At 45.2% G+C, this 25242-nt stretch overlaps 1 protein-coding gene across 1 annotated transcript; it reads left to right on the forward strand.

The window, feature by feature from the left end:
* Positions 1 to 493: 493 nt before the first annotated feature.
* Positions 494 to 25242, forward strand: LOC139533275 (uncharacterized). The gene is made up of 23 exons (XM_071331344.1): positions 494 to 637; positions 1080 to 1282; positions 1561 to 1659; positions 1764 to 1859; positions 2187 to 2297; positions 2456 to 2579; positions 13356 to 13558; positions 13841 to 13942; positions 14040 to 14135; positions 14382 to 14492; positions 14823 to 14946; positions 15130 to 16087; positions 16305 to 16363; positions 16571 to 18165; positions 18939 to 19059; positions 19482 to 19684; positions 19945 to 20037; positions 20146 to 20241; positions 20425 to 20535; positions 20706 to 20823; positions 20923 to 21586; positions 21685 to 21743; positions 23291 to 25242. The coding sequence occupies exons 1-23, from the start codon at positions 610 to 612 to the stop codon at positions 24799 to 24801; spliced, it is 6885 nt and encodes a 2294-aa protein (XP_071187445.1). The 5' UTR covers positions 494 to 609; the 3' UTR covers positions 24802 to 25242.

Below are 25242 nucleotides of genomic sequence, written 5' to 3' on the forward strand. Positions count from 1 at the left end.
AAGTGTAGAGAATATGGGAATGGTCATTGATTATGGTGTGGGCTTTTTTCCAGTTTGCTGTTTGTGGAAGGAGCATTACAGGGGTAAATCCATCTAGTAGGTTACACACGAGGAGATGGAGAAAGAGGGCAATCTTGATTTCAATGCACATAATGTGACCCACATAGTTTATGGTGTACTGTACATTGTTTCAAAGTCATCTTTTTAGGCTGTGTTTTCTTGTTGCACATTGTTGACCCTCACATTTAGGGACACATCCCAGACTCTGGGATTTACACAGTTGCAGGTGAGTTTCTAAATGTTGTTTTATGATTATACAAGGGGATTGCTAACTATTGTGAGAATTATTTTTAGTTGGCACACCAAGTCGATAACCGAACTTGCTGACAAAGATGACTTTCAAAAAAATCTATTCCGAATTTTAACTCAATTCACGAGGACTTTTATTCTGGGGGGTGTAAACGCAACCGGAAATTGAACGGACTACGTTCAGTGTCACACTCAGTGCTACCGACGGTTAGGTTTTAAAACTGTTGTAAGCCTTTTAACTTTGGAAACCATCTTTAGAACAAACACTTAGCTAATTGACTACTTTTGTATGAGGACGAGATGCAATGTCAAAATCCCAGCGAAAATGGTATTGCGGATTTTTTTTTACTAGATTTGGTGTGCTTGATGTTCAACATGGCGTATCCTCGCTAAATTTCCGTCTGTCTCGATCTTTTTAGTATGCTAGAAGCGGGAGGACTAGTACTTCTGAATCATCCACTGTTATGTTTTGTAAGGGATAGCCTATTTAGATGTTACAAATACCTTGGCAAGCATGTCATGTTTTTTTCCCTTTAACTAAATGAGTTGCTAGATAGGGACCTCAATATTTGGAACTAATCTGGTGCGCTTGATTAGTTTGTATGAATGCAGTTTCCACGTTTGGGGCAATTCCATTGGTTTCATTTTGTCTTACAAGTTAAATCAGGAACCTTGAGGAAATATTTTTAAGGTTTTTGAACCAGCTCTAACTTTCAATATCAGTTCAGTATTATTTCAATTATTATTGCGGCTCATATCCTTATTTTTAGGTCCCCCTCTTCTTCTTCCCTCTCTGCGTCTCTTCATTCCACCACTGCGGCTTGTCTCTGCAGCCATGTGGCAAGTGGTTCAGCGAGGAGACTTTCAAGATTATGGGATGCTGGAGGAGTTTGTCACCACGGTGACAGAGATTGTGCCAGAGCTTTTGAGTTGCAGTCAGAGGGCCCAACTCATTCTGGGGCTTCGAGCAAGGGTAAGAGATTGGGTTCAGAATGGGGGAAAAGAAACATGCAACAAGATCATGTGAGGTTACTCTCTGACAACAATATTGTTGACTCTAGCCTAAAACAGCCAGCTGTTAAACATTGATTGAGATAAAGACCCTGAAACTGGTTTCTCAAATACTGCCGTTGGCCCTTAGCTAGTCTATCTATCATTATCTCCAAATGTGTCCCAATAAGAACAGAGCAATGCCTATGAAGCGTGTGGTTGACCTTTTCACTACTCCTGACTGGTCATCTGTAATTTTAGATGGTTCTGGAGTTGTGTCGCACTGAGCAGACAGCAGACCAAGACATTCAGCAACACCTGGACAGGATCCGAAGCCTCATATCCACTGGGGAAGCAGAGGTGAGTATCTTTCAGGAAGGGAGCAAAGACCTATGTCACTCAAATTATTTTGTCATTGAGTTGTAAAATGTGATGATTTAATAGTTGTGCGTGTTTTGTTGCAGTCAAGTGATGCAGAGGTGGAATTATCTGAATCAAACTTTGTGGAGCTGGTTGAATCTCTGCTGAAAGACCCAAGTGAAAGGGAGACCTTCTACCAGGTTTGTGTTGCTCTTATATGGTAGGAAAGTGACCACCTCTTTCTGCTTGATTTCCCTATCCAGTTCCATGATTATTTTGGATAAAAAAATAACTCCAGGCTACACTTTAACATATAAAACCAAAATAGAAAGTATGTAGAAATAATAATGGACCTATATAATTTCAGATAACTGCCCTTATCTTGACAAACAAAAGCTGTGCGGCCCTCGGAATTTTGAAACCCCGATGTGGCCCTTGAGCCAAAAAGTTTGCTGGTCTAGGTTACAAAAGGAAAATACTAGGCTAATTATTGATATTCATTATTACATGAATTTATTCTCTCCTAGGACGTGTTCCCTGTGAAATTTGGGCCCAAGTATGACACTGCAATACAGATGCTGATGATAGAATTCCTTTCCAGACTTGAGAAGTTACTTCCCATACCAGACCTTGAACAGGTAATAAGAATGAATAACACCTTTATCTAATTCGTTTGGGAAATTAGAATTCAAGAATACCAAGCAAGAATCAATAATATTTTCATGTTTAATAAACTATGAGTCGGACATGAGTTTGTAGTGAGTTAATGATTTCAAACATGTTCCTCTCTCTCAAGACTGCCTCCTTGTTAAATGCTGTCCCCTCTGCCCTGGAGAAATGTGTACAGTTTGTACCTGACCCCATACAATTGAGGACCCTGCTCCAATACCACAGAAAACATGGGCGTTTGGACTCCATCGGTGAGTATCATACAGTCTCAGAGGATCCATAGCAGGTAGCCTAGCGGTTAGAGCGTTGGGCCAGTAACCGAGAGGTTGCTGGTTCGAATATCTGAGCCGACAAGGTGAAAATCTGTCTTTGCAATTGAGCAAGGCACTCAACCCTAATTTGCTCCAGGGGTGCCGTATTACTATGGCTGACCATGTAAAACAACACATTTCACTGCACCTATCTGGTGTATTTGACAATAAAACAGGTTTGTTTTGTGCCAAAATTGCAAATATTTGAAGTATAAGCTTGTTGTACATGATGCAAATATGAATTGTGCATCTAAAGTGTAAAATGTAATTTTGTTTTTGTGTTTTTTTGCACAAGTGCTTGATGAATAGTGTCTTGTAAGTCATGGGTTGGGCACCAAATGGAATAGGAAACTGAAATTAAATAAATAACAATTATATAAGATTGTGGAAAAGTAATTGACATGTATGACGTTGGTCAAACACTGTTGCAGAAAATATATTAATTCAGTTTAACCTGTCTTTTGTCTCCCTCTTGCACAAAAAGAAACTCCATCGTCCTTTGGTGACTACATCCTTTCCTCTCTGTCTCTCCCTCCACATGTACGTGTGGTGACTGCCACAGAAGTAGATTCACAATCAGAATATTTGGCTAGAGTGGAAGGAAAAGGGTTGGTGGAGGGTACAATGGAGAAAAATGGAGGACTACTTGCACCAAATGAGGATCAAAGAGACGCATTTACTGAGAAGGAGCATGCTATGAATAGGAAGCATGTAAGTGGGGAAACGGACAATCAAGCTGTCACCGGAATTCATGTTCAAACCTCAAAACAAAGCAAAAGGCTGCAGATTAAGAAAATACGGTCAAAAGTACAAAAGACATGTAAAACGGATTCTTCCGGGAATGCAATCCAACAGCCATCCTCCTCCAAGGTGCATACCTCCCTGAGGAAGTCATGCAAAAGAGGCCAGTTCAGTAAGACATGCCCAGACTGTGAGAGGACTTTTGCTCGAGCCACGTCCTTTAGAAGGCACCAGCGAAGCCACACTCAAGATCATGATCATAGGTTTAAGTGCCTCAAATGTGCAATAGGCTTCAAGGATCTTTATGATCTGAAGAAACACCAGCAGGGAGTTTGTGAAAAGAACCTCTCAACTTTGGTTAATGGGGAAAATAAAGAAGAGATCCCACAACCCTCAACTAGCAAATCTCCGAACACATCACCCCTTAAGACGCTCTCTCCATCAGGGCTAACACAGAAAAGACCTCTGGACACCAAAACATGCTCTTTGTGTAGGAGGTTTTTCACTCGTACTTCAGACATGGCAAGGCACATGAGATCCCACTCAAAAGAGCATCCATTTTGGTGTGTAAATTGTGATAAGAGATTCAAGTATTCATATGATTTGAAGAGGCACCAGAGAGATTTGTGTAAGAAAGTGAACCAGGAAGATTTAGGTCAGGTTGGTCAAAATTTGTCACAACAGAAGGGGAAACCGCAGCCAGAGAAAGATGAATCCCAATCAATGGGTAGCACTGGGTCTCTTGGCACTGATGAAAACCCGCAACCATCTCACAAAGGTCTGTCCGACTCAAAAACCTGTTGTGTCTGTGGTAGGATTTTGACTCGTACCTCAGACATGGAAAGGCACTTGAAATCTCACTCAAAGGAGCGTCCCTTTCATTGTGCTATTTGTGAAAGAAGTTTTAAGTACAAAGATACTTTGAAGAAACATCAGGAAATCCTTGGACACGAGGGCATCCTAGAAGACTTGGGTCAGAGTGTGGACCAGCAACAAGCGGAAGTTAAAAACGAAGGTTGCAGCAGCCCTCTCACTACCAAGGAAATCGACACTGAGCCCCTTATCACGGCTGCTACTTCAGTGCCGACTCTCAAAGAACCCAAACCATGCACTGTGTGTGGGAAGATTTTTAACCGTGCTTCAGGAATGGCTATTCATATGAGATCCCATTCAGATGAGCGTCCTTATCAATGTGGCAACTGTGAGCAGCGCTTCAAGTACATGCATGGTTTAAAGAAACACCAGAGGGATATCTGTCTGAAGGTAAACCAAGAGGAAGCATCTAAGTTGGTGGACCAGCAACAAGAGGATGCTACTCCAGAGGAGGCTGGTGAACTGCTAGCCACTGATGACACAAGGGCAGAATGCAAGGAGGAAGAAAGAAAGGTGGTATTCAAATGTGATGAATGCGACAAAGAATTCAAAGGCTCATCCTCCCTAAGAACACACAAACGAATTCACAATCCATTCTATTGCTCTGATTGTGGAAGGATATACCCGAACTCCATTGCCTTTGACAGACACAAGCTGATGCACAAGGAAATCCAGTGTACCATGTGTGAGAAGACCTTTACCCTGTTGGGGCGTCTGAGAGAACACTATCTGCATCAACATAAATTCGCAGGACCATACGCCTGCTCTCAATGTGAGAAAACGTTCACTCAGTTATCGTACCTTGTCATCCATGAGAGGGTTCATTCAGGAGAGTACTTGTACCAGTGCTCTGTTTGTCCAGAAAAATTCAGAACAGCCAATTCTCTAACAATACACAGTAGGAAGCACACAGGAGAAAAGCCGTTCCTGTGCTGGCAGTGTGGAAAGAGCTACCGGGCCGCTTCTGAACTGTCAGTGCATATGGGGACTCACTCAGAGAAGAAACCCTTTTCTTGTTCGCAGTGTGACATGACTTATCGGACAAAGATTCAGCTGAATACACATATTGAGCAAGTTCATGAGGGGGTGAGATTTACCTGTACAGTCTGTGGAAAGCAGTTTTACAAAGCAGTGTCATTGAAAAGACATGAACTTACTCACACAGGAGAAAGACCATTTCCATGCTCCTATTGCGAAAAAACTTTCATCACAGCAAATGAAAGGAGGTTGCATGAAAGATACCATACTGGTGAGCGACCATACAAATGCCAAGACTGTGGAAAGTCCTTCATCCAGTCAGGTTACCTGAAATCACACCAACGACTTCACACAGGAGAGAAGCCATTTTCATGCAGCGTTTGTGACAAACGTTTCAGATTTTCTCATCATATGAAAAGGCACCAGAAAACCCATATAGAGAAGCATGTATGTGGGGAATGTGGAGAATCTTTCACCCAAATTCGATGCCTCAAGGCTCACCAACTCACTCACTCACTCCCTCAATGAAAATTGAGTTATTGTTGTACATTTGCATATCAGTTGTTGAATGTTTTTTTGATTTTTCTTTTGGATAGATTTAATAACTAGGTCCGTCAGATAGTTAAGTGGATATTTTGAATAGATCATCTAAAATGTTGTATAGAGTCGGCTGCAAGTATTGATAGTAAGTCATTTGTAGAGAGAATCTAAATGACCAATGGGCAACTGATTTTACTTAATGGACAAATCCACCCAAAAACATATATTTGGTATTTGTTTCAATAGTCCATTGTTGACGTACAGTGCATTTGAAAAGTATTTTGACCCCTTGACATTTTGTTACATTACAGCCTTATTCTAAAATTGATACATTTGTTTTTTCCCCTCAATCTAAACACAATACCCCATAATGACAAAGCAAAAAACTGGTTTTTAGAAATGTTTGCAAATTTATAAAAAAAACTATTATAATAATATCACATTTACATAAGTATTCAGACCCTGTACTCAGTACTTTGTTGAAGCACCTTTAGCAGTGATTACAGCCTCGAGTCTTCTTGGGTATGATGCTACAAGCTTGGCACGCCTGTATTTGGGGAGTTTCTCCCATTCTTCTCTGCAGATTCTCTCAAGCTCTGTCAGGTTGGATGGGGAGCGTCGCTGCACAGTTATTTTCAGGATACTCCAAAAATGGTTCAAGTCTGGGTTCTGGTTGGACCACTCAAGGACTTTCAGAAACTTGTCCCGAAGCCACTCCTGCATTGTCTTGGCTGTGTGCTTAGGGTCGTTGTCCTGTAGGAAGGTGAACCTTATCACAGTCTGAGGTCCTGATTAGGTTTTCATCAAGGATCTCTCTGTACTTTGCTCTAATCATATTTTTCCTCGATCCTGACTAGTCTCCCAGTGCCTGCCGCTGAAAAACATCCCAACAGCATGATGCTGCCACCATGCTTCACTGTAGGGATGGTGCTAGGTTTTTTCCAGATGTGACGCTTGGGATTCAGGCCAAAGAGTTCAATCTTGGTTTTATCAGACCAGAGAATCCTGTTTCTCCTGTTTGCCTTTTGGCAAACTCCAAGCGGGCTGTCATGTGCCTTTTACTGAGGAGAGGCTTCCGTCTAGCCACTCTACCATAAAGGCCTGATTGGTGGAGTGCTGCAGAGATGGTTGGCCTTCTGGAAGGTTCTCCCATCTCCACAGAGGAACTCTGGAGCTCTTTCAGAGTGAACATCGGGTTCTTGGTCATCTCCCTGACTAAAGCCCTTCTCCCCTGATTGCTCAGTTTAGCCAGACGGCCAGCTCTAGGAAGAGTCTTGGTGGTTCCAAGCTTCTTCCATTTAAGAATGATGGAGGCCACTGTGTTCTTGGAGACCTTTAATGCTGCAGAAATGTTTTGGTACCCTTCCCCAGATCTGTGCCTCGACACAATCCTGTCTCGGAGCACTACGGACAATTCTTCCGACCTCTTGGCTTGGTTTTTGCACTGACATGCACTGTCAACTGTGGGACCTTATATAGACAGGTCTGTGCCTTTCCAAATCATGTCCAATCAATTGAATTTAGCACAGGTGGACTCCAATCAAGTTGTAGAAACATCTCAAAGATGATCAATGGAAACAGGATGCACCAGAGCTCAATTTTGGGTCTCATAGCAAAGGATCTGAATACTTTTCTAAATGAGGTATTTCAGTTTTTTATTTTTAATACATTTGCAAAAAATTCTAAAAACCTGTTTTAGCTCTGTCATTATGGGTTATGTTTCACTATATTGGATCACTCCAATATATTGGTATCACTCCGCGGCGGAGGGATACATCCGAGGTGAGGATTTACAGATTTACTCCTGTGTACACCTGTGTCACGGCTGGTGTCCGCCCCTATATATAGAACCCATGGCCGCAACACATGTTCTCTTTCATTTTCTCGGCGGACGTCCGTATGGTTTGAGGTACAAACTTTCTGAAGTTTGCTTGGTAAGTCACTGGTAAGTGTATTATCTTGCGTGTAAGTATACTCACTGGCTGTTTGCTGCTGGCCACATGGCCAGCCCCTCCTCTTGAGTGCTCCACTCGGTTGATCTGTATCTTCCGCCCGTGGTTTGTCGTACTTGTGTTTCGTTAGCGTTACACTACAACTCCGTGTGCATCCTTTAATATATTGGTGGCTCTTGCTGCCACAAACTGTATTTACCTTACACAACTTGCCGACTGGCTTGTTCTTTGTGTGTTGTGAATTGCTTAAGTGGCTTCTCTGCTAATTACTCTACAAGGTTTTTTTTCCTGTTCTTTCCCCTGCAGAATGTAAGAGCATCGTGGTGGGCTTCTACTACATTGAGGCATTAACTTTGGAGTTCCTTAGCGGAGTTACTCCATCATATGGTGCTGTTTTTACTGCTTAGATATTAAAACAGCTAGGTAATATTGCAGTTGGCGTAAAAAACAAACTACCAAAAAACATATAAATCAAATCCATTACCTGGTTGCTGTTTTTTGTCTGCCTGTTTTTCCCACACGGGTCTTCCCCATTTTGCAGAGGTACTGAGTAATTTATCCCTCACCGGGTTCCTATTCCTCCAAGCGGGTCACGACAAGCTCTCCCAGGGCGTCGGACCCCTGCTCCGTGGCCTTGCTGGCTTGGCTGAGCTTATGGCTTCCCTTTGTGACAGGTGTGATGGTGGCATCCCCCCTGGAGATCGGCACACCTTGTGTATGCACTGCCTGGGTTTGAGCCACATGGAGAGGGCGGTGGAGCGCCCTACTGGATGCCTGTTCTGTGTGTTGTTCTCAGAACGCCTGCGCCTGGCGCGATTGGAGGCCATGCGCGAGTGAGTTGGCCAGGCTCGGGCTCAGGCTGGGGACGAGCTCCCTCCCTCAGGAATGGTGCGCCAGCGAGCTGTTATTCCCTCTACTGGGCCCAGTACCCCTCCCAGGAAGTGTAGCTGGAGCCACCGCAGGCAGAGCCCATCTTCTGCCAGTCCTGGACGGGGGCAGGAGTTGGACCGCTGGGACCACCTTGAACGGATGGCACATGCCCTGCGTCAGGAGGTCAATAGCTTCGATGACGACCACAGCTGTTCCCCGTTCGCCAGTGATGGGCTGTTCCTGGGGGACAATGCTGGAACTGTTCACCACCGTGAGCGGGGCTACCAGGCTGACAGGTCATCAGAAGCCGGCCGGTGGAGCTTCATTGCCCCCAGCGGCTCGAGATGCTAGGAGGGGCCTACTCACTCGGGTAGCCACTGCACTGGACATCAAACTGGTGGACAGTGATGTCTCCATCTGTCCCCATCTCTGCTAAGTTCCGTGAGGCCTTGCAGGAGAGCTGGGCCTCTGCCAGGGGGCGCTTTTTCGGGAGATTATAGAGCGGAACCCGCAACTGAAGCCGGGACTCCCCAGAGTCTTTGAAGCCACATATGGGTCCCTCTGCTCTCTTGGCCGCCAACGCGGCCATGCTGCTGCAGGCCTACCTGCAGACTCTGTTTCCCCGGCTGCAGGGGGGCACAGAGGAGCTCCTCTAGGAAGCGATGGAGGTGTCTCGCCTGCTTTGCCTGCTTTGTGGATGTTGTCCGCTCCAACGGTCATGGTGCAGGTCGTTACCTCCCAGCGCCATATCTGGGTGGTCCAATCCCGCTTATTTCCAGAGCACATTTGTCACTCTCCCCATTACCCCAGGGCTGACCTTTGGCACAGGGGTTAATGACATTCTGGAGCAGACCGATAAGGTTCGTATGAACCGGGAGACCCTGAGACGGTTAATGCCGCCTCCTCAGGCCCCGGGTCCAAGGCAGACGGACCATCGCCTGCACCTGAATGACGGTGGGGTCCCTCCTGTCCCATCGCCTCGTGCTGAAGAACGACAGCGGGGAGGGGCACAGCAAGGTGGAACAACAACCTGTCAACCGTCACCACCATAGGGATGTGCCTGGGGGATCCAGGCGCCAGAGGAAAGGCGGGCCCCGGCAGGACCCCTGACACACCCTTCCCCAGCCTCGGCCGCTTCTCCTGGTCTCAAAGGGCAAAGTGGGAGGAGTGTGTGGAGTCCCCATGGGTGTTGTCCACAATGCTCGAAGGGTACCAACTCTAATTCCGCTGCCGGCCCCCGTCCTTCAGGGGCCTTCTTGTCACCACAGTGGCCGCCCCCCTGAAGAAAACCCTGCGGCTGGAGATCTCCTCACTCCTGGACAAGTGTACCATCCGCAGGATCGAGAGTTCAGAACGTTTAGGTGGGTTCTACTCCCCTTATTTTGTGATCCCAAAAAGAGATAGAGGGTTTCGACCGATTCTGGACCTTCGCAACCTCAATGGGTACTTAAAGCTACTGAGGTTCTACATGCTGTCCCCAGCCCAGGTGTTGCAGGCTGTGTCCAGGGACCAGTGGTTTGTGATGCTGGACCTGAGGAATGTGTATTTCCATGTTCCTGTTTACCCAGCTCATTGGCAGTACCTCCGATTCGCTTTCGAAGGGAGGGCTTACGAATTCATGGTTCTTCCCTTCGGCCTCTCCTTGGCACCCCGTACTTCACAAAGTGCATGCACGCTGTCCTGGCACCTCTCATGTCCCGAGGGTTGTTGATCCTCAATTACCTGGACGATTGGCTGATTTGTGCACCAACCAGGACCCAGGTCCTGTCAGACCGAGACATGCTCCTGACCCACATCGGCGGGCTGGGCATTACTGTAAACGGCAAGAGTCGTCTGACGGCAACCCAGAGGGTGGCCTTCATTGGCATGGAACTGGACTCAGTCCTCATGAAAGCACGCCTGCCCACCAGAAGGGTTCAGGCAATCTTATCTTATTGACCACTTTCGGCAGGGGAAGATGGTATCCGTCCTAACCTGCCAACGCCTTTTGGGCTTGCTGACGGCGTCCTCATTGTTGATTCCCCTGGGCCTGCTCTATCTCCGGCCTCTTCAACAGTGGTTCAACTCCCACCAGCTGCACCCGAAGCGCCACCGTCACCACCAGCTGTGGGTGACCGCACAGTGCCTCTTGGCATCTAGGTGGCGCTGTCACTCCTTTCTCTCAGGTGGGGTGGAGATGCTGAGGATGTGCCGCCGGGAGCTGATCAGCACAGACGCCTCCCAGTTCGGCTGGGGGGGGGGGGGGGGGGGGGGTGACCAAGGACAGGTCGGCCAGCAGCTGTTGGCTACCCCCTTGGAGCGGCAGGCACATCAATACACTAGAGCTCCGAGCTGCACTGCAGTCTTTCCTTCCACATCTGAAGGGAAGAAATGTCCTGGTGAGATTGGACAACACCACAGTGGTGGCTTACATCAACCATCAGGGTGAACTGAGGTCGCACCGCCTCCATCTTATGGCACGGGAGCTCCTTCTCTGGGCTCAGGGACGTCTAGCATATCTAGCCGTCCCTGAGCGCAGCACACGTACCTGGCATCCTGAATGTGGCAGTGGATATGCTCTCGAGGAAGGGCCCGCCACCTTGGGACTGAAGCCTACATCCCCAGGTGGAGCAGCACCTGTGGGACAAGTTCGGGAGGGTGCAGGTGGACCTGTTTGCCTCCCTGGACAATGCACACTGCCCCCAGTGGTACTCCATGTCTGGGCTTGGATGCTCTGGCTCACGATTGGCCAGGGCTGGAGCTTTACGCATTCCCCCCTTTTCCCCTGATCCAGGCTGTGCTGGACAGGACCAGGTTGGCAGAGCATCGTCTGCTTCTGGTGGCCCCATACTGGCCCAGACGACCCTGGTTCAGCCTTGTTCTGTAGCTGTTGTCTGGGACACCTTGGCAACTTCCCCTGAGACCGGACCTGCTGTCTCAGGCCGGGGGAACTCTGTGGTATCCAAGGCCGCACCGCAGTCTGTGGGCTTGGCCACTGAACGGCACCAATGGTCCATTTTAGGACTACAGGAGGGTGTAATGAACACCATGCAGAACGCAAGGGCACCGGCTACAACCGCGGCATACCAGTTGCACTGGCGGTTGTTCTGCTCTTGGTGCACTGGTATTGAGGTTGTGCCCGAGTCATGCAGGGTGCAGTATGTCCTCCAATACCTGCAGTCTCGCTTGGATGAGGGCTTGACAGCCTCTACATTGAGAGGGTATTTGGCCGCTATATCTGCCTGTCATGTGGGGTAGATGGACAGGCCAGTGGGGCGCCGTCCCTTGGTCTCCAGGTTTATGAAGGGGGTTCGTCGTCTGCGTCCAGCAAGGAACCGCTCAATGTAACCTTCGGTATTGTGTAGGTTGTAACATAAAATGTGGAAAAAGTCAAGGGCTCTGAAAACTTTCCGAATGCACTTTAAAAGTTACATATTTGAAAATCTTGATTCCTGACAAGCGAAACATCATCAATGGACTAATTACATATATTTTTTAAGATCGTTATTGGGTGTAAATTTCCTTTAAGCTACTTATCATAGTGGGTATATCCAGTCCAATACTTCAAGTATTGTTTTTTCTGTGATTGCTGAACTTTTCATTAAGAATGCACTCATTATTTTTATGGTTACATTTCTTTTATTAACCTTTATTTTAATATTGTATGAAACGTGTTGTAGATTATTGTTTTGTCATTTGAATTAAATTGACTTTTTTGGCAACATCAGAGGAGTTTATTGCATTATATTAGCATTTGTGAGATGATTCACTGATTACTAGAGACGATCTAGCCAAAGATTTGTATCACTAAACCAAGATAGACCACAGCCTGTAGTTTCCAATGGGAACAGATGAGTCATAGTAGGAAGAACAAGCAAGGAGGTGGGCAGAGCCAAGCACGAGATCCTATAGGCCCGTTCTAGCAGACAACTGCATATATCCGTTAGGGAACGCCTACTCTGAAATGCACGTGTGCAATAACTCAAGTCAACTTTTCACTCAAAAACATCGCGATTAAAAAAAACTTTGACAAAACTTAGGCCACTCTATTCATAACATATTTTAGTTTTGGGAACAGAAAACTGTATTGAGATCAAATGTTTCATTAATGAGAAAATTTTCAGAATGTAGGCAAATCCATCTCGCTCCATCTTCTCCCATTGCCCGTCAGTGGGCTTCCGAGTGGAAAGGCCAAGCGGATATTTATACATCCAGTACCTGTCTCATTGTTCAATCTGTGATATAGCGTTTCCCATGATCGTAACTTTTATTCTGAAGGCGAATATAAACCGGAACTAATGTTTTTTTTAAGCGACTTCCTGCAAAATGAGAAAAAAATTATAACTTCCAGGTAAACAGATATTTCACCCAAGTGACTAAATGATTGCTTGGGTTTAGTTTAGGACGTCCCTGTAACTGATAATAATGGATTATCGGAATTTAACGGAACCAGTGGTGAATACGGGTAAGTTTATAGTTGTTGCATTGGAAGCTTCCACCAGACAGAAGCAGAGCAGGCAGGGGTTCCAGCTAGCAAGCCAACTTTCCAATCGTAGCCCTGTAGTTAGCTACTTATGGTGTAACTATGTATGGAATCAATGCTTATTTCCGTTTAATTATCGCTTTTATGTGATCTGCATTCAGACACAATCTACTTAAAATGCAATGCGTAGTTAGCAAGTAGTATCAATGTTTTACTCTTCTAGTCATAGCCTAACTATGTGTGCTCTTGTTTGGCTCAGTCAGTGCAGCTGCTTACTGCCTGCGATATGTTCATTCATAGGGTTATCTTTTCCTCTACCTGCCCTGCGCCTGTTCATCCCACCGCTGCGGCTGTTTTCTGCAGCGATGTGGCAAGTGGCCCAACGAGGGGATATAATGGAATACGGGAAGCTGGAAGAGTTTGTGACATTTGTTACAGAGACGGTTCCAGAGCTGCTCAGTTTCAGACAGAGAACCCAGCTCATGTTGGGCTTACGAGCAAAGGTGAGAGAGAGAGGAGGTGATTATTTACAGTAACTTTGACTCTGTCATAGCGCCCACACACACACATCTTTCACGGTCCAAAAGAACCAGGAGTGAAAACCACAAATCTATATATCCAGATTTGTCCTGTGACTTGAAAAGAACATGGTTAATTTAGTAATGAGTTGTAAGAAATTATATTTTAGTCATGAAACAGGGAATGGAATATTTGAAAAGAAAGGTTAGGCCAAGTTGTTTACCCAACAGTGTTCTTGTAGGAATAATCTGTTTTTCCCCCCCCAGTTGGTTTTGGAGTTGTGCCGCACGGAGCAGACAGCAGGACTTCAGAGCCATCTGGACAGGATCCATTTCCACGCAGCAAGATCACATCTGGGGGATGCAGACGTGAGTTTTAAGATATTCCTCAATCCTCTGTAATGATTTTCTCTCACTCTATCTTGTCAGAATTACAGTACATTTATTCAAGAGGTTATTTCCCCAGTTTTGTTGCGCAGAAGCGGAAGCCTCTAAATCAAATTTCCTTTCACTGGTACAAACTCTCATCCAAGACCCAGTTGAGAGGAAACATTTCTTCCAGGTCAGTATATGGTTTTGTTGGTTCAGTTTTTTAAACATCAAAGTTTGAACATTTGTATGGTCTGTCAACATTGGTATAACAAAACAGATAAAACCAGTAGTATCTAGGCTACATTGTCAATGTTTTATGTTTTTGTGATAATAAACCTATCGCTTCATATTCTTAGGCTACATTTAATCATTGAAAGAAATGTGAAAAGTAGCCAGCCAAATAATTGATCCCCCTGTCTTTCATCTCTCCCATTAGGAAGTGTTTCCTGTAGACTATGGACCCAAGTATGACTCTGCCCTGCAAGGATTAATGTGGGAGTTTCTCTCCAGGCTGGAGCAGCTCCTTCCAGTACCAGACCTCAAACAGGTACTCATGCAGAACCTCGTCATTAGACCACTCCTTTGACCTCCGTTATCAAGCATGAGCTTGTGAATAAAGTTGGCTTATTGGAATGTTTGCATAAAGAATGTCTGCATCTTTCATGTCATAATGCCCACGCTGAATTAACATGCTGTCTCATGTAGCACTGCAGCACTCTTCACAAAACGTTACATTGGTTACTTTGTATATGCATTAGACATGAGACATCTTGGCGCATTTTATTTAAGATAATGGGCATTTAGAATATTTTTTTGAAGAACAACTGGACCGATTGATTGATGCATATTATATTAATGTGTGCTCCCCATCTCGTAGACAGTGTCTTGGCTCAATGCTGCACCCTCTGTCTTGGAAGAGTGTGTCAACTCTCTATCTCAACCTCTGCAGTTGAAGACTCTACTGCAACATCATAGAGAACTAGGATATTTGGACACCAATGGTAAACCACTTAAAAAAAACAAAAATCCAGAATTAGTAAAGGAGGTATGCAAATTGTTACATTTGAATGATTCAAGGAAATGCTTTCAGGATTGTAACATTCCCCCTTTATTCATATCATCCCTGCAGTTTATTAAAATAAATAACATCTCACTGTAATTGTCTCCTTTTACCTCTCACTCAGCAACTTCTTCCTCCTCTGCTGGCGACTGCATCTTCTCCTCTCTGTCTCTCACTCCGGTACTGGTGACGGCCACTAGAAAGACAGAAACAGAGATCCAATCAGAGTTGATGGATGGCTGTATGGACCCAGCCTTATATGGCGAAGAGATGGAAACAGAGTCTGTAGTAGTGACTGAGTATGCAGAAGTGGAGCTGGGGACCAGTACATACACCAGAGAGGAAAGGGAGTTTAGTATAGAGAAGACTGAGTCACAGAACCCAAGAGACAGTCAGGCTGAATTGAATGGGGAAGAGCGGGAGTTGGTAGCCATGCCAAGCGAGGAAGAACGTCAAGAGGGAGAAGTGGAGGTTATTTGTGAGGAAGTGGGGCATCCTAACGGAGACGCTGAGCTTGTTTCAGAGGAAACCAGTGCCATGAACACAGAGGAAGCCGTTTTCTGTGCAGAGGTGGGGGATGTGTGTGTGGATCTGGAGTCAATGAATAGAGAGGTGGAAATGATTTATGAGGAGGTGGAGCATGTTGAACATCAGGAGTTAGTTGGGCCTATATGTGCAGAGAATACAATTGACAGACCGTCCACCCACAATGAGAACCTACATGACGAAAATGGGGTCACAGAGGAGGGGCGTGAGAAGGATGCGCAGGAGAGAAATGAAGCTGGTTATGTCCCCCAAACTGTCACGGATCAAGGAAGTTCCCAATGTACGCCACAAGATGTAATGAACCAGCCTGAACTGGTCACATCCTGTCTGCACCAAAAACCCACATTAGGGTTCCAGAGACTGGATGTCAGTGGGCTGCCTCTCCAAATGTCCTCCCCCTCTCAACCATGGAGAAGAAACACAAGACTCCAGATGAAGACAGTGGGATCAAAAGGACCCAATGGAGGGCAGCTCAAGGCATTGGAGGAGGGTAATGGGACCTGGGGTGTCCCTTTATACCTGTCTCCAGACCCAAGGTAAGAATGAGGGGTGGGAGGGGACTTAAGGTTTTAAAGCAATTTCACCATTTACTTTAAAAGGACCACAATGGAAATGCGTCATTGACTTCATTGTGTTATCCCTGTCACGTTTTTAAAATGTTTGTACTGTCTGTATGGCTTTGTTAAACTGTCAAATAAAATCAATCAAGTGCAGTGTCATTGGACATCAATTGTGCTTTATCGCTATCTTTAGGGAAGACTCTGAAGACCTCAGCGCCACTTCTGACAGCTCCACAATGAATGGAAATAAAGGTTTGCAATGTTATATCAACACAAGGTTTCTATGGTACTATAGGTACACTTGGATATCGTTAGAATTCTCAGAATGTTTCATCATTTTAATTGAATAGATTTGGCCATGTTGAATATGGTCCAGATGCCTGGTTCAGAATAAGTTGGATTATAAGTTTTGATAACTTTCTAAATTTACAGTATGCTCCTTTCTCTGTTCCCCTGCAGGTGGGACGGTGGAGGCTCCCTCTCTTGTCTTCGCCTGCTCTCAGTGCTCTTTTAACCATGCCGACGAGGTGTCCCTCCGGCAACACCTTAAAGCGCTTCACCCAGAGGAGTACAGAAGGATGCTTGCTGCTGGAGAAAATGAAACAGAAACCCCTCCAGGGTCTTCCAGTAGCACCCCTCTGAACCCATGTCTCTCAGACATTCCCCACACACTGGGGAAGTCTGGCAGGCATACATCACGCTCCAAAACATGCTCTGTGTGTGGAAAGACCTTCTCTCGAGCGACAGATATGAGGAGACACCAGAGATCCCACACTGGGGAGCGGCCTTACAGGTGCACCCAATGTGGGAAGACTTTCCAGTACTCCTTCGACTTGAAAAGACACCAGCGAAAGGGCCTAGGGTCAAGGCCGTTCCAGTGCTGCGCGTGTGGAGAGGGCTTCGATCGGGAGGAAGATCTAAAGACACACTGCAGTGTGGCTCATTTAGCAGAGTCGCCAGTCTCTGATGATGACGACGTTGGGATCAAGTTAAACCTCCCAGCAGGCCTTGAGAATGAGCAGTGTCCCAGCGAAGAGGGTCAACACAAATGTCCAGAATGTGACATGTCTTTCAGTCAGATATCCCAAATGAAGCGACACCAGCTGATTCACTCCGGTGGTGACCCGCTGCAGTGCAACCAGTGTTTGAAGAAATGTCAAAACTCTGATGCCCTCACAAAACACATGCAAATGCACAACGGCGCTCGACCATTCCAGTGTTCTATGTGCAAAATTAACTTCACGCAGCTAGTTTGTCTTAGGCAACACTATTTGAATGCTCATAAGGAAGAGGGTTCATTTCTGTGTTCCCATTGTCCTAAAAGTTTCTCAAGGCTATCGAACTTGATCAAACACCAGAGAACTCATACAGGTGAGCGGCCTTACCAGTGCTCTCATTGTCCAAAGAGATTCACACAACTACAGATCTTGACTAGACATGAGAGAATTCACACAGGAGAGAGACCATTTCTTTGCCCTGACTGTGGAAAAAGCTTTCTCTCTTCTGGTGAATTGTCAAAACATCTTCAGTGTCACTCAGAGGAGAGACCCTTCCCTTGTCTCGAGTGTGGAAAGACTTTCAAGGCCAATCGGTTTTTGAAGAAACACTTACAGACTCATACAGGAGAGCGTCCTTTCCCCTGCTCCCAGTGTGGGAAGAGATTTTCCAAGTCGACTGATCTGACCAGGCATAATCGCATGCATACAGGGGAGAGGCCACATATGTGCTCTCAGTGCGGTAAAAGTTTCTTAACTTACTCCGAAGTGGTGAAACATCAGCGTTACCACACTGGAGAACGACCATTCAAATGTGAGCAGTGTGGGAAAAGTTTTACCCAGTCCTGCTATCTTACAGTACATAAGCGGATACACACAGGAGAGAAGCCCTACTCCTGCAGCGTGTGTGGAAATCGCTATAACAGCACCACTCCACTGAAGAGACACATGCTCAGCCACACGGGAGAGAAGCCATACGTGTGTACTGAATGTGGGAAGGCTTATAACAGATTGCATCTTCTGCGCACACACGAGCGAACTCATGCAGCAGTTGAGGCTGTTTGTTGAGGATATTGGTGTGTCATTGCTATTCATATGTTGTAGTGTCTTTGGTGGATCATTTGTTGTTTTTTTGGAAATGTAAAGTAAGACAGGCCATTTGTATTAGAGGCCTGTAACAACAAGAGTTGAGCCTCATACTGTGAATTGTTAATTCTGTCACTGCTTGGAATTTGATTGTATTTTTGAGATGTGCATTTTTGTGGCCAAGAATCATACATCAAAGGGCATATTCTTTTATTTAGATTACTCACCTTGTTTTGACATTAAAAAGAGTGAAGTATTGCGCACCTTCCTTTGCAGAATGAAGAGGACAGTTGCTACTGGTACACAGGCTGGTTGTTCAGAGGCGAGTGCCAGCCCTCTACTGTATGTTCAAAACTGAGGGAAAATATGTATTCTCAAATGTAGGCTCGAGTGTTGTCTTTATGGTTGATAAACATAATATTAATCAATCTGCTATCTTGGTCAATAGACGATACATTATTTCCTTTTCTAAGGCACCCATTTTGGCTCATCAGCACCCCCAGAGGCAAAACTTCTTTATCTTTACTGGAGTATTCCTTAGGTAATAAAAATAGCGTTGCTTATTTTTGTCTTGCGGTAGGCTACAATATTTTTCAAAAGCAAATCAACTAAAATCTAACAGAGCCATGTTAGTGGTAATGTAAGTTGGCAGCTTGGAAGACTTATTCTATGACTTATTTTGGATAAGGTACAGGCGGAAAGAAAATTGAGTCCAGTCTTGGGTACCGGAAGTTTTGGGGAAGTAGATCGATGTTACTTCGCTCGTTAGGGAGCAGTTAAATAATTTTTGTTTTCAAATTATTCTGCGCTTTTACATAAGTATATTTATAGCCATGGATGCATGTGGACTATCTAAAGACATCAATGGTGTGTAAGAAAATAACGTATAGCTAACGATACCATGCTAGCTAATATCTGCAGAACTAATATCAAAAGCCCCATGGAAAAAGTGGCATAGTTAGCTATCAGTTGAAAGCCGGTTAAAATAGGTTGTTATGACTGCATTGTTAAGCCAAGTGTGCTTGTAATCCTATCTAACTAGCTATCAATTTAAAGTAAAGACAATTTGAATAGTAAAGTTATTGCTTAATGCAAATTAATCCTGACAAAGGCTAATGTCTGATGCTACTCTTATATTCTATGGAGCCCCATCCTTTAACGACTGGATGAGAAATGCATGTCTGCCATCTTTAGCTGACAGACATAATGATATATTACTGCTGTATATATTTTGAACAGTGTTCTGACTTCTGATTAAATGTTTGTCAATTTGTACACCTACATTTTAGATCCAGTTCTCAGTCTTTCTTCTCTGCACCTCCTGGTTCCACCCTTGCGGCTCCTGTCTGCTGCCATGTGGCAGGTGGCTCAGCAAAGAGATGTGAGGCACTATGAGAAGTTGGAGGAGTTTGTGACTCTGGCGACAGAGGCCATTCCAGAGCTGCTGAGCCACAGACATAGAGCTCAGCTCATTCTAGGTCTGAGAGCACGGGTGAGAGACAAGTCAGGGGGCATAGGGTTATTCAGTTGGATGGAGAGCCCTGAAAAGCGCAAATTAAATATATTGAACAGAAGAGAATTTCCTATGATGATGAGTAGAGAATTGGGTCTGTTCTATACATTATGTAACTGTCTGCAATCCTATGAATGGGTACTCCCCACCTGAGTTGATTGAGAGATGACAATGACATGGTTTCCCCAGCTACAGGTTTGTACCACAGTTAATACTTGTTTCTACTGCGTGTGATTCAGCTGGTTCTGGAGCTGTGCCGAGGCCCTGCCGACCCTCAAACCATCCAACCTTACCTGGACAGAATGCCCACTGTAACTCCAGGATGTACAGGAGTAAGTGGGCTACAGTCCTTTTAGAACAGAACTTGGTTGTTTTCCAAGTGGATTTGAGTGCACACAGCCACTATGTGATGATGATTGTATCTGTTTACTGTCTTGCAGTACAGAGACGCAGAGGTGGAAGCATCTGAATCAAATTTTGTGGTGCTTGTCCAATCACTGCTAAAGGACCCAGTCGAGAGGGAGTGCTTCTTTCAGGTAATTTTACACTCAGCTCTGTGAGCCTCTTGCAGGACCGCGCTGCTTACGCCAAGGTTTTACTGAAAACAATGGGAGTGTCACGCCCGGGAAAAGTTACTCATCCAGGCCTTCAAGAAAAAAAGTACTTGAAGTTACAATCCATCACCTTGCCTTAATTTTTAAATAATGTTCCCACAACAGGAGGTGTTCCCGGAACAATATGGCCGACATTATGACACAGCGGTGCAGACATTAACATGGGAGTTCCTCTCCAGACTGGAACAACTGTTTCCAGTACCAGACCTCAAGCAGGTATTGAGCAATATGGCATGCATAGCTTTTGGCAATTTACCCTTTCTGATATTGGATGTAGCATAAATCTAGCACAAGTTAGGCATAGTACATTTTGGGAAGACAAACACAATTCTTTAGGCTACGTTGATTGAATATAAAATGCCTTTCTAAAAGACATTCCCTTTCAGACGGCGACATGGCTCAGCTCTGCACCTTCAGTCCTGGAGGAGTGTATGCAGTCTACCCCAGAGAATCTGAACCTCATTCTCCAGCACCATAAGAGTTTTGGACATTTAAAAGAACCTTGTAAGTCTCCTGTAATGATTACCAAATCATGATGCAACGTCTTGTAGTTTAAAACTCGCAGGTCTTTTTATGACACAGTTCTTGTTTTCTCTCGTTCAGCTGCGCTCTCCTCCTCCATGGGCGACAACATCCTTTCCTCTCTGTCCACCCCTAAAATGGTGGTCACCACTGAGCCGACCACTTTTGTAATCCGGTCAGAGTCGTCACATAACTCGGCAGACGTGCTGGGCCCCATGTCTTTAGAGGACACTGATGCGGTAGTGGTAACAGTTTACACTGAAGTGGAGGTTGGAACAGAGGTGGAAGAAGAGATTGTAGAGACGATGAACGAGGAATACGTACCGTCAAACGCCTCTCCACTGCGGGAGGAGGTGGTTGAACTTAAAGCTGAGGATATGAATCTGGAGATGACAGTCGTTGAAGAATATGGCTACGTGGGGGAGGAGATGAGTGCAGCCGAGGAAGAGATGGACACAGTGAGTGTTCCAGTGGAGCAAGCCGATGAAGCCGTTAATATCAGTGAAGACATTGGAACTGGGACAGAGACTGTAGCAGTCAAAACATATGTCCAAGATGAGGTGGTGGCAGATCAGGACGGCCAATCAGAGACTGTGAATGTATGTGTGAACCAGCAAGGGAAGGACACGTCCCATGTGGTCAACTTTCAAACCCAACAACCTGCGACATCAAATGTGAGGCGGTCTACACGGCTGCAGTCGAAGACACCAAGAACTTGGAGGAGGAAAAATAACACTGAGAACAAGTATGAGTGATTATAGAATAGGAGTACTGTCGTTTAAAAAGGAATCTGCCATTTTGTCATCAAATTAGTGATATTTTTGTTTTTGTTTTTAATCACAGGAAAAACGGTGAGGCCTCAAGCGTGGTTTATGTCATCTCACCCAGGGGAAGAGAAGCCGGTAATAATGATCTCTCCAACTATTCTGACAGTGACTATTCTGACAGTCATCAGGGAAATGGTTATATACAGTGAAGTTGGAAGTTTACACACACTTAGGTTGGAGTCATTAAAACTCATTTTTCAACCACTCCACAAATTTCCTGTTAGCAAACTATAGTTTTGGCAAGCCAGTTAGGACATCTACTTTGTGCATGACAAGTAAGTAATTTTGCCAACAATTGTTTACAGAAAGATTATTTCACTTATAATTCACTGTATCACAATTCCAGTGGGTCAAAAGTTTACATTAACTAAGTTGACTGTGCCTTTTAAACAGCTTGGAAAATTCCAGACATTCTGTCTCCTAGAGATGAATGTACTTTGTTGTGAAAAGTGCAAATCAATCCCAGAACAACAGCAAAGGACCTTGTGAAGATGCTGGAGGAAACGGGTACAAAAGTATCTATATCCACAGTCAAACGAGTCCTATAACGACATAACCTGAAAGGCCGCTCAGCAAGGCAGAAGCCACTGCTCCAAAACCGCCATAAAAAGCCAGACTACGGTTTGAAACTGCACATGGGGACAAAGATTGTACTTTTTGGAGAAATGTCCTCTGGTCTGATGACACAAAAATAGAACTGTTTGGCCATAATGACCATCGTTATGTTTAGAGGAAAAAGGGAGAGGCTGCAAGCTGAAGAAACACCATCCCAACCGTGAAACACGGGGGTGGCAGCATCATGTTGTGGGTGTGCTTTGCTGCAGGAGGAACTGGTGCACTTCACAAAATAGATGTCATCATGAGGAAGGACAATTGTGTGGTTATAATTGAAGCAACATCTCAAGACATCAGTCAGGAAGTTAAAGCTTGGTCGCAAATGGGTCTTCTAAATGGACAATGACCCCAAGCATACTTCCAAAGTTGTGGCTTAAGGACAACAAAATCGAGGTGTCGGACTGGCCATCACAAAGCCCTGACCTCAATCCTATAGAAAATCTTTCGCAGAACTGAAAAAGCATGTGCGAGCAAGGAGGCCTATAAACCTGACTCAGTTACACCAGCTCTGTCAGGGGGAATGGTTCAAAATTCACCCAACTTATTGTGGGAAGCTTGTGGAAGGCTACCCAAAATGTTTGATCCAAGTTAAACAATTTAAAGGCAATGCTACCAAATACTAATTGAGTGTATGATAACTTCTGACCCACTGGGAATGTCATTCTCTACTATTATTCTGACATTTCACATTCTTAAAATAAAGTGGTGATCCTAACTCACCTAAGACAGGGAATTTTTACTAGGATTAAATGTCAGGAATTGTGAAACACCTTTGCCAAATACATTTAAACTCAGGTTATGTAAACTTCCGACTTCAACTGTACATATTTACAGTAGCAAGAACTGAGGGACCAAAATTTGGAAAAAATATGAATGTTTGGAAGATGTATTGTATATTTACATGTCTTTCATTGTGTGGTCTCAAGATATTTTTCAATGAGCATGCCCTTTATTTCATTCTCAAGCCATGCAAATAAAACATGCCTTGTCTGACTTCTGTCTCCCAGGTGGATCTGACAAGGTGACCCCCTTTACCTGCCCTAAGTGTGCCTACCACAGTCTGGAGGAAAAGAGCCTTCACCTCCACATGCAAAGCATTCACACAGAGGAGTACAACAAGCCCAATGTGTCTGGGAAAAACAGAGCAGAGGTTTCACCATGTCCCGACAGCACTCGCCAGATATTCACATCAATCAAACCTCTCCTTTCTTCAAAAACTTTAACAACTGAAAACTCTGAGAATCAAACCGGTAATGCTGGGACTCCCACCAAAGCAAAAGGCTACCATAAGGCCCACACATGCGCCACGTGCGGTAGGATCTTCACTCGCTCCTCAGATGTGAGGAGACACCAGCTCACCCACACGGGTGAGAGACCTTTCCACTGCTCTCAATGCGACAGGACCTTCCAGCATTCGTGGGACCTGACCAAGCATGAGAAGAAACATGGTGGGACATCTATCTCTTTCCCCTGCCAGAAGTGCGGGAGCTCCTTTGCCAACCTCCGCTCTCTGACAGCCCACCACAGAAGTTCCCACCTGGGCGAGAGCGACCTGCCCCACCTCTGCTCCATCTGTGGCAAGAGCTTCCCCTCCTCCTCTGAGTTGCTGGAGCACAGGAAGAGCCACGGGACCAGCCTCCAGTACATCTGCCAGCAGTGTGGCGAAAGCTTCCACTCCCTGCTGGCTCGCTCCCAACACCGGCAGACCCACCTGGTAAAGCGGCAGTTCAAGTGCCCGCACTGCGACAAGAGCTATACGCGCAAAGCTGATGTGAAGAGGCACATGTTCTCCCACAGCGGCGAGCGACCGCACCAGTGCAACCAGTGTGGGAGATGCTTTTCCTTCCTCTTCCTGCTCAAGAAACACCAAATAGTTCACACGGGCGAGAGGCCTTTCCAGTGCTCCTACTGTCCCAAGAGGTTCACATTGATATCCATCCTGAGCAGACATGAGAGAATGCACACCGGGGAGAGACCCTTCCTCTGCTCTCAGTGTGGGAAGAGCTTTCTGTCCCAGGGGGAGCTGTCCAAGCACCACCGCTCCCACACTGATGAGAGACCGTACGCTTGCAATCAGTGTGACAAGAGGTTTAAGAGCAAAAAATCCCAACAGGAACATATCATCTCCCACACCGGCGTGCGCCCTTACCCTTGCTCTTATTGTGGGAAAGGGTTCACCAAACCATACGCTCTGACCAGGCACCATCTCATACACACAGGGGAAAGACCATTCCCCTGCGTCCACTGTGGGAAGACATTTCTCACCCCCGCAGAGGTACAACTACACATCCGCATTCACACAGGGGAACGCCCTTACCCCTGCCCTGATTGTCAGCTGAAGTTTAGGAGTTCGTCAGACTTGGCACGACACAAACGCTTTCATACAGGGGTGCAGACATTTGTCTGTAACCAGTGTATGAAAAACTTTCCCACCTCGTCCAAACTGAAGAAACACATGGAGAACCACTCAGAGGCAGTCCAGAGCTCAGACTTTGGAGAAAATTCAAACCAAGTGTGAAGTAAGGGCAGCAGCACAATTGGCAAAACTGGCAGACAATTCATTAAAGTAAATTTACCTTCACAGCTATTATATTCTACAATGTCTCTGTCAAGGAAAATCTTTCAACACCATTAGATCTCTAAAATAAGATATCTTGTCAATCTGGCTCATGTCCATTGCAATATAGCTATCAATTATTATTTTGTGTCTGATCAAAGGGAGTTGCAACTCAATCATGTCCTTGACATATTTTATTGTAAAACTGTATATGCTCAGCATCTTAAATGCAACGGTTTTAAACTGTAAAATCAGTGCTATAATCATCCAATTAGTAGTCAATCAGTAGCTGGTCTATTGGAAGCGCTGGTAAATTAAAATGTTTGTCAACTTTTGAAGAATGTCAAAGATTAGTAAAATGTTCTGTTACGGTAATGAACCAGCCTTAGGTGGATGCCAACT

Source organism: Salvelinus alpinus, chromosome 11 (assembly GCF_045679555.1).
Source record: "Salvelinus alpinus chromosome 11, SLU_Salpinus.1, whole genome shotgun sequence".
Taxonomy (NCBI): domain Eukaryota; kingdom Metazoa; phylum Chordata; class Actinopteri; order Salmoniformes; family Salmonidae; genus Salvelinus; species Salvelinus alpinus.

What these genes read in the sequence shown, in the direction of transcription:
- LOC139533275 (XM_071331344.1), top strand. Translation starts at nt 610, where the DNA reads ATGCAATGTCAAAATCCCAGCGAAAATG. An exon ending in TTCTAGGTCTGAGAGCACGG is followed by an intron (nt 19,685 to 19,944) that starts GTGAGAGACAAG and finishes CGTGTGATTCAG; the next exon opens with CTGGTTCTGGAGCTGTGCCG. An exon ending in CAGTACCAGACCTCAAGCAG is followed by an intron (nt 20,536 to 20,705) that starts GTATTGAGCAAT and finishes ATTCCCTTTCAG; the next exon opens with ACGGCGACATGGCTCAGCTC.